Source organism: Monodelphis domestica, chromosome 2, assembly GCF_027887165.1.
Source record: "Monodelphis domestica isolate mMonDom1 chromosome 2, mMonDom1.pri, whole genome shotgun sequence".
NCBI lineage: Eukaryota > Metazoa > Chordata > Mammalia > Didelphimorphia > Didelphidae > Monodelphis > Monodelphis domestica.
In genome coordinates, this window is record NC_077228.1 from 105598127 (window position 1) to 105606801 (window position 8675).

Consider the following 8675-nt stretch of genomic DNA (forward strand, 5'->3'; position numbering starts at 1 on the left):
GGGTCACATAGCTGGGAAGTGTCTGAGGCCAGATTTGAACGTAGGACCTCGTCTCTAGGCCTGGCTCTCAATCCACTGAGCTACCCAGCTGCCCCCAGTAGTTTTTTATTAAAGTCACTGATAGCCTGAGCTTTTAAATGTCATTGTCCCAGTCACCAGATTATAAGGCTCTAGCCCTACCCTAGAGACCTGGAAGTGTCTCCAAGGGGCGCACAAGGGAAGCTAAATGTTCATGGGAAGATGTGTCTAAAAACAGGAGTTGTCCTGGGAGGTGAGAGACTTCTGACAGTCTCATTTAAGCCCCCCTAATGGCCACAGGAAGAATAATCCTAATTTCCGTGTCAAAATGTGGAAGAACTAGGAGAGGGTAGCATGGAGTCCCAATCATCCACCTTCAAAGTTCTCATTCTCCTGATCTACGTTCAGTCCAGCTAAGGGAGAGAAAGAATAATAAAGGGCCAAAGCAGCAAAGTTTGCAGCCTTTAGAGTTGCACCCATGTTGGGGTAGGGAGGGACAAAGTCTCACATTTATTGCAAATAAGAAAAGACTTTATTTTGGAGTGGTAGGAAAAGGGAAAGACACAAAAGACAGACAAGGTCAACTGAGGTTGGTTGCTGGATGCTTTCTAGAATTCTTCACTTTCATCTTCTCCTTCGATAGAGTCTGTGCCTACTTCCTCGTAATCCTTCTCCAGGGCAGCCAAATCTTCCCGGGCCTCAGAGAATTCTCCCTCCTCCATGCCTTCACCCACGTACCAGTGTACAAATGCCCGCTTTGCATACATAAGGTCAAACTTGTGATCCAGGCGGGCCCATGCCTCAGCAATGGCAGTCGTGTTACTTAGCATGCAAACTGCCCGCTGCACTTCTGCCAGGTCTCCACCCGGCACCACAGTTGGGGGCTGGTAATTGATGCCAACCTGAAAGAGACAGAAGGAAGTTAGCTCTGGCTGCCGAGTTCCTCAGTTCTCAAATGTTGACCTGGGGAGGTCTTTGGTCTTGAAGTAGGTTCTACATCTCTACGGGGACAGATGCTCCCTGACAGGTAAACATGCCACCACTCCTGACTGTCTCCCTTTCTCAGGCAACGTTGCCACAGAGAAAGCCTGGTTTCCAGGCTGAACCTGCTGCTTTTAGGATGATGCAGCCTGCTTGTCTTCTTTACTTTAAGAGACTCCCATCTTTTGAGAGGGCCAAAGACACCCTTCATTCAATAGAATTTATAACTTAATGATGGTGGTGGCTTTGACTCATCTTTCCAGTAAGATAAAAAGTTACTCACAAGGTTATACTTCATATATACCCATTACATTATATGCTACCTCTAAGGCCCTAGCGACCAAACAAAGTAAAGAGATCCAAAGGGGCATTGAGGTAGCACAGTGGATAGGGAGTCAATCCTGGACAAAGGAGGTCCTGACCTCAAATCTGATCTCAGACACTTCCTAGCTGTGTGACCTTGGGCAAGTCACTTCACCTCAGTTGCCTAGTTCTTGCCACTCTTCTGCCTTACTATCAATAAATAGTATTGATTGCAAGATAGAAGGTAAGGATTTAAAAAAGAGAGAGAGAGATATCCAAGTAGTCTTTCCAAATTGTTTAGAATGTAAATTACTCATTATTTGAGAGACTGCCAGTTTTAAAATATATACTTCTGGGACACAACACAGTAATGATTTGGGGGTGAACTCGACAGTAATTAAAAGACTAAATTCTAGTCTCAGTCCTGACACTGACTAGCTGCGATGCCTCAGGCCCACAGGGAACCAACAAGTTGCCAATTTTCTTTTCTGTAAGATGAGACAGGGTGGGGACTACATGATTCAAGTTCTTTTTAAACAGCGATCAAGAATCCCAAGGTCTGCATTCTAAAACCTGTGAGAGCAAAGCTAAGTCAAAAGTGACACCTCAAGTTGGGGTTGCTCCTACCCTTGACTTCTATGGCAAGTGAAAGAGGGGGAGTTTAAAAGGACCAAGGACCTTTCAATTCGTTTCAATTGAATTCAATGAATCTTTATTTAGTATCTGCTACATAGTAGTTACTGTGCTAAGCTTTGGAGATACAAAAAAGAGGTAACAGAGTCACTCTGCCTTCACCAATAACTTAAGTTGCTGTCTTAATTTCTGATCTATTTATCAAGGGATGTCTGGGCAGGAGCTCTACCTTCTTAGTCTTGGTTGCCTCAAGTTCAATGAAGCGAGTTTGTATTCCCTGAGCATCCAATAACTCCCGACCTTCCTTTCTCCATTTGACCATGCAAGTTCAGGGAAGATGAATAACTTTACAGTCAATGTATTCCAAGTCAAATATTGGGAATCTGGGTCATCACCCACCATCGCTCCCTCCCCTGCCCCTCCTACTTGCCTTGAAGCCAGTGGGACACCAGTCTACAAACTGAATGGTTCTCTTGGTCTTGATTGTGGCAATGGCGGCATTGACATCCTTAGGTACCACGTCACCTCTGTAGAGCATGCAGCAAGCCATGTACTTGCCATGACGAGGGTCGCACTTCACCATCTGGTTGGAGGGGTCAAAGCAGGCATTGGAGATCTCCGCTACAGAAAGCTGCTCATGATAGGCCTTTTCAGCAGAGACAATGGGCGAGTAGGTGACAAGGGGGAAGTGGATTCGAGGATAAGGCACCAGATTGGTCTGGAACTCAGTGAGGTCTACATTGAGGGCACCATCAAAGCGTAGGGAGGCAGTGATGGAAGAGACTATCTGGCCGATGAGGCGGTTGAGATTGGTGTAGGTAGGGCGCTCGATGTCCAAGTTCCGGCGGCAGATGTCATAGATGGCTTCATTGTCCACCATGAAGGCACAGTCTGAGTGCTCCAGTGTGGTGTGAGTGGTTAGGATGGAGTTATAAGGTTCTACCACAGCTGTGGATACCTGTGGGGCTGGGTAGATGGCAAATTCCAGCTTGGACTTCTTGCCATAGTCAACAGAGAGTCTCTCCATCAGGAGAGAGGTGAAGCCTGAACCTGTACCGCCCCCAAAGCTGTGAAATATCAGAAATCCCTGCAGTCCTGTGCATTGGTCCGACTGATGGGTAGGAAAGAAGAAAACGCGTATGTCAAGTTAAGTCAGATAAGAAAGACTACAAAACCCTCTCAAATGAATAAGGAGATAATCACACACCCCTCCCCCATTTGGGAAAAGAATTCCCTTTTAAAAAACCATAAAAGAACATACTTTCTCCCATCTTAGTAGCTTTTAGGGAGATCATCTGGGAGATAATTAAAGGATCTTAGGGAGCTATACAGACATAATGGGGATAAGCCACAATTGTTGGCTACCCCAGGATCCCACAGCCTCCACATTTCTAGCAAGATTAACTACTAACTTTCCAGGCTGTTGAGTACAATTAAGCAGTTGAAAAACAGACATGTCAAGCAGTTATGGATGAGGACAAAAGATAATCAGAGGTGTGGGGCCATGGGCCAATGGGGGCTCCTTACTCCCTCTGTTTGCTAGGATTTAGAATGGGCCGGATCTACATAGGAGAAAGAATGCTCTCCACATCCAGAGAAACAACTGTGGGAGTAGAAACACTGAAGAAAAACAACTGCTTGATCACATGGGTCATGGGGATATGATTGTGGATGTAGACTCTAAGTGATCACCCTGGTTCAATTATCAATAATATGGAAATAGGTCTTGATCAATGATACATGTAAAACCCAGTGGAATTGATTGTTGGCTATGGAATGGGGGTGGGGAAGAACATGAATCATGTAACCATAGGAAAATATTCTAAATTAAATAAAAATTTAATCTAGAATATTTTCCTATTCTAAATTATTAGAATAATAATTTATTCTAATAATAAATTATTATTTATTTATGATAAATAATAATAATATAAGAAATATAGCAATAAATAATAATAATATAATAAATAAATGGGGGGGGGGCAGCTGGGTCGTTTAGTGGATTGAGAGCCAGGCTTAGAGACAGGAGGTCCTTGGTTCAAATCTGGCCTCAGATACTTCTTAGCCATGTGACCCTGGGCAAGTCACTTAACCCCCATTGCCTAGCCCTTACCACTCTTCTGCCTTGCAGCCAATATACAGTTTTGACTCCAAAACTGAAGGCAAGGGTTTAAGGGGGAAAAAAAAAGAGGACTGGATCTGATACATAGCTCAAATAGATTATCAGACCTGCCAGGTTTGAGGAAGGACCGAAAGAGACAATAAATCAAGAAATCTCCCTAAGCAAGAGGCTCAGATGGATGATTTTCCTTATGGCTGAGTTCCTTAACTGGGGGTGGGCATGGTCCAGGATTTCACTGGCACATTCCAAGATGGGGTCTGTGACGTACACAAAAGGTTAAAAACCCCACTCTATGGACAGGTTCTATTCTTTATTCTAGGTTCCCCCCTTCCCCAGTTTAATCACAATTTGAGAGTATCTTCTCTTTCAGAACATTATTCATTGATGCTCTCTAAGTGACCTTTCCTTGGGAGGGGCAGACACCAGAAAAATGGTCAGCCTTGAAAGAAGACTGGGGAACCATTGTTCTCTGGCAAGGGAGGTCTTGTTTTCCTTTACTCTTGTCCTCCTAACCTAAGGTCCCAAAGACTTTTGTCTACGATCCCAAAGACTTTTTGTCTAGTGATGACTAGGAGGAAGGTAGGGGTTGTGGGAGATAAGGGAGGATGCCATGTTTGTCCAGCTCACCAGTTTTCGGATGCGCTCTAATACAAGATCAATTATTTCCTTCCCTACAGTATAATGGCCCCGGGCATAGTTATTAGCAGCATCTTCCTTGCCAGAGATCAGCTGCTCTGGATGAAACAGCTGTTTATAGATGCTGGTCCGAACCTCATCTGTGAGGATTAAGGGAAGAAAGGACAGGTTAGTGGAAGGAACTAAACAGTTTTTAAAGCATCTACTATATACAAAACATGGTGAAGTGCTTTAGGATCATTATCTCATTTGATCCTAACAACCCTGAGAGGTAGGTGCTATGATGCCCATTTTACACTAGAAGAACCTCAGACAGTGGTTAAATGACTTGCTTGGTGTCTAGTAGGTCTAAAGCCAAATTTGATCTTCCCTAGCAGAATATATTTTGCAAAATATCTAAAACATTACCGTCCCCTAATGAATTTCATCACAGAAAATAGGTTGGAATGGAGAAAGAGCCTGGCTTATCCCAAGCCTTTCACTTCAGACTTTTAGGTCAGTGGATTTGAGAGTTTGGGGTAAAGGAAAAGCAAGAGATATTTAACCTTTGGGCAGCTAGGTGGCGCAGTGGATAGAGCACCAGACCTGGAGTGGAGAAGACTTTCATCAAGAGTTCAAATGTGAACTTAAATCACTCATTAGCTATGTGACTTTGGGCAAGTCACTTAACCCAGTTAATCTCAGTTTCCTCACCTGTCAAATGAACTGGAGAAGGAAATGGCAAACCACTCTTGTATCTTTACCAAGATAAGCGAAATGGGGTCAGGAAGAATCTCAAACAACTGAATATCAACATTTAACTTTTTTAAGTCTTTAATTCTAGAATGGGGGAAACATTTCTATATTTCTTTGTAGCTTAAAAAGTGCTTTTTATAACAATCCTGTGGAGCACATAGAAGGAATACTATTACGGGCAGTCAAAGAAGAAAGTAACATGTCTAGCAGCATTCAGGATTTGAACACCCAGATCTCTTCAATTCTAGTTCTACTACTAACTTGAAACTCATTAATTGGCCCAGTGGAGCCACTGGGTAAAAGTCAAAGAGAAATTAATTTATATCTGGCTTCAGACACTTAACTAAGTTGACCTGGGTCTCAGTTTCCTCATCTATAAAATAGGGATGATAATAGTTATCTACCTCGCAGGATTGTTATGAAGAGAAAACAAAATAACATTTGAGAAGCACTTGGCAACCTTTAAAGTGCTAGATAAGTACTGGTTATTATTGTTGTTTTTGAGGGTTCAGGATTCTTGTGCCGAGAGGCTAGGGAGGGAAGAAATTCCTCACCAAAGCACTGATGACCCCAATCTCTGCCATGCATCTAGAAATGATTATTATTAATGTTGCTGCTCTTGTTAATAACAATAAAAAACAGTAAGCCAGATAGGCATCAGGATTACACTACCACCTTGTCACCTGCTGTTTTCAGCAATGGTTTTAGAAAGGTGGGAGGTTCACGGGGCAGGAAGCCAAGGAGGCCCAGTTGAATTAAGAGGAAAGGCATTGAAGAGCCCACAGAGCCAGCAACAGTGAATTCAACCAACCCCCCCTGCTTGGAAGTATTGGTTAAATTCTTTTAGTTAAGCATCCACCATTTTGTGAGAATCACATCCCCTTAGATTAGCCAATCTGGAACTGTTATTTTTTTTGGAAGGAGGAGGAGGTACCTCTGTCCCTCTGAGTGGGAGCAGAAAGAGGGAGAAGCTTCTGTTCCTGGTTCTCCTGCCCCATCCATCAGGCTGGCTGAAAGAATACCTGGCTCTCAGTTTCCACCCACATGGAGATGATTAACTCTACTGAATGTTTTTGAGGACTGCTCCATCCACTGCCAGCTAAAAGCAGCTCTAGATACAAGGCAGAGATTGAAGTCATTGGTGCTTTGGGGAATTTCTTCCCTCCCTGGCCCCAGGACAGGAAGAAACCCAGGGTCTTCAGCACTGCTCTCTCCTGGAGGCAGCAGTGGCAAGAGCAGCAGACGGGCCCTGTTGTTTTTGGCAAGCAGAATGGCTTGGATTCCATTCCATCCTCATTTCCCAAGCCAGGTTCCCCAAGGGCTTTGGGGCCCAGGGCAAGGAGAAGCTTTTCTTTCTCTCCCCTCCCTTCCCCCAAACAGGGTTCCTTTTTTAAAACTCCTTACCTATTACAGCAGGCTCCAAGTCTACAAAGACTGCTCTGGGGACATGCTTGCCAGCCCCAGTCTCACTGAAGAAGGTATTGAAGGAGTCATCACCACCCCCCAAGGTCCTGTCACTGGACATGGTACCATTGGGTTGGATACCATGCTCTAAGCAATACAATTCCCAGCAGGCATTGCCCATCTGCACTCCAGCCTGGCCAACATGGATAGAGATACACTCACGCTGTTTGGGGGAGAAAAAAGGCACAGATGAGCAGAGGTTTTTTTATCCTGTTTTTCGAGTTAGGGGAAGAAGTGGGGAAATGAAGATTTTGAAGGATTTATTGTTATAACAGCACCTTTTCTGCTATCTCCTACTAGCAAGTCAGCTTCGTTGACCCAATCCTCATTCCCACCCAGCCAGGAAAGCAGTATCACCTGCTAACTGAAGAAGGGGAATTGTTATGGACAATGCTGTGCTTAAAGAGTCTGGTCCGGGCACTGGCTCCATACTCTAAGCCTCCAGAATACCTGGCTTCCTGTACAAAGACTAATTGCTATGAACCAGTCCCCTTTGTGGACCTCTAGTCCACCCTCCCCCTCCTTCTCCTGCCCAAACAGGCAGGCAAGTTCCTTTTCCCTAATTAGGAAAGGCTAGACCTGACTTCTAGATTCCAGTCAGAGGGAGCCTGATTGGCCAAGGACCTTACACCACTTTGAAATGCGTAAAACCAAGAAGGCTAGACAGCCCCTGTGGCATCCTCCCCGCTCCCCAGCCCTCCGAGTGGGCCATTGTCTCCACCTTCTATAGCACAATGGGAAAAAGCAAACTGGAAGAGATCAAGTCACTCTCTGGAGTCTAGAAAGAGAGGGTTCCTTCTGGCTTCCTCCGGGGTAATCAGTTCTTGTGTAGCTCGGCTTAAATGTTTGAAACTTTTTTTTTTCCTCCTTCTTCCCTCTCCCCTTCCACCAAGGACATCAGCACCTTTCAGCGGCAAAAAGGAGGCGTTCCTAAAGGGCGCTGACCCCTGCTGGCAGGATTTGGGAAACTTGGCAGGCGCATGGGACAGGATAGATTGACTGTACCACAAGACGCCCTTCAAATATTTAAAGGGACCCAGCACACGGAGGGAGATTTTTCCTGTTGCGCTGGAAGGGGCAACATCAGGGAAGCCCCAAATCTTACGCAACTAGTACAGTCAAGAAGCTTGAAACTTCACATTGCACCCCGCCCCCCTCCTCCATCCTAGTGAGTGCTGCGGCCTCCAGACTGGCATCAGACCAAGGGGCCCCAGAACCCTTTAACCAAGAGCAGGAGAAATCTTTTGAGTTTCCTGCCTCCCTCACTCCGCCTTCAGGGAGTCCAAACTCCAAGGGCGGTGGAGACTTTGTTCTCCACCAGAAAAGTGAGATAAGGGCAGGGGTTAGAAATTCCTGCCTGATCAATCCCAAGAGACCTCCAAGCGTATTTAAAAGGGGGGAAGGGGGCTGGGGCCAGCAATCCGACAAGGCGAGTTAGTAAATGAACAGCTTATTCTACTTTCCCCTCCTCTCCAAGGGATCAGCCTAGATTCCTACAGCGCGACCCATCTCGCCGAAACTCCATCTGGGAGTGCCCTCAGACGAGTTAGTTAGGGGCTTCCCCATAACCAAGTCCCTGGAAAGTGGGTAGGAAAGTGCCCCCTCCCAGCAGCCCAGACCCTTCCGTACAGTCCTCTTCTCACCATGGTTGCTCCGAAGTGTGAAGATAGGAAGGTGCTGTTGACTGTAGACAGGCTACGGGTCTCTGCCAACACAGCAAATTGGAGAGCGCGTACCTCTAGCGGTGGCTTATATAGCCCCGCCGAGCCTCAGGCCCTGCCCT

The 8675-nt window shown here is 45.6% G+C and overlaps 1 protein-coding gene across 1 annotated transcript; it reads right to left on the reverse strand.

Annotated features, from left to right (window-relative positions):
- Window positions 1–527: 527 nt before the first annotated feature.
- On the reverse strand, window positions 528–8675 carry LOC100015203 (tubulin alpha-8 chain). Its single transcript, XM_001369303.4, has 5 exons — window positions 8536–8675; window positions 6833–7055; window positions 4685–4833; window positions 2366–3046; window positions 528–920 (listed from the first exon to the last, which is right to left on the reverse strand). The coding sequence occupies exons 1-5, from the start codon at window positions 8536–8538 to the stop codon at window positions 627–629; spliced, it is 1350 nt and encodes a 449-aa protein (XP_001369340.1). The 5' UTR covers window positions 8539–8675; the 3' UTR covers window positions 528–626.

What these genes read in the sequence shown, in the direction of transcription:
- LOC100015203 (XM_001369303.4), bottom strand. An exon ending in CTTGGAGCCTGCTGTAATAG is followed by an intron (nt 4,834 to 6,832) that starts GTAAGGAGTTTT and finishes TAATCCTCACAG; the next exon opens with ATGAGGTTCGGACCAGCATC. An exon ending in GGTGTCCCACTGGCTTCAAG is followed by an intron (nt 921 to 2,365) that starts GCAAGTAGGAGG and finishes TGTCTCTTTCAG; the next exon opens with GTTGGCATCAATTACCAGCC.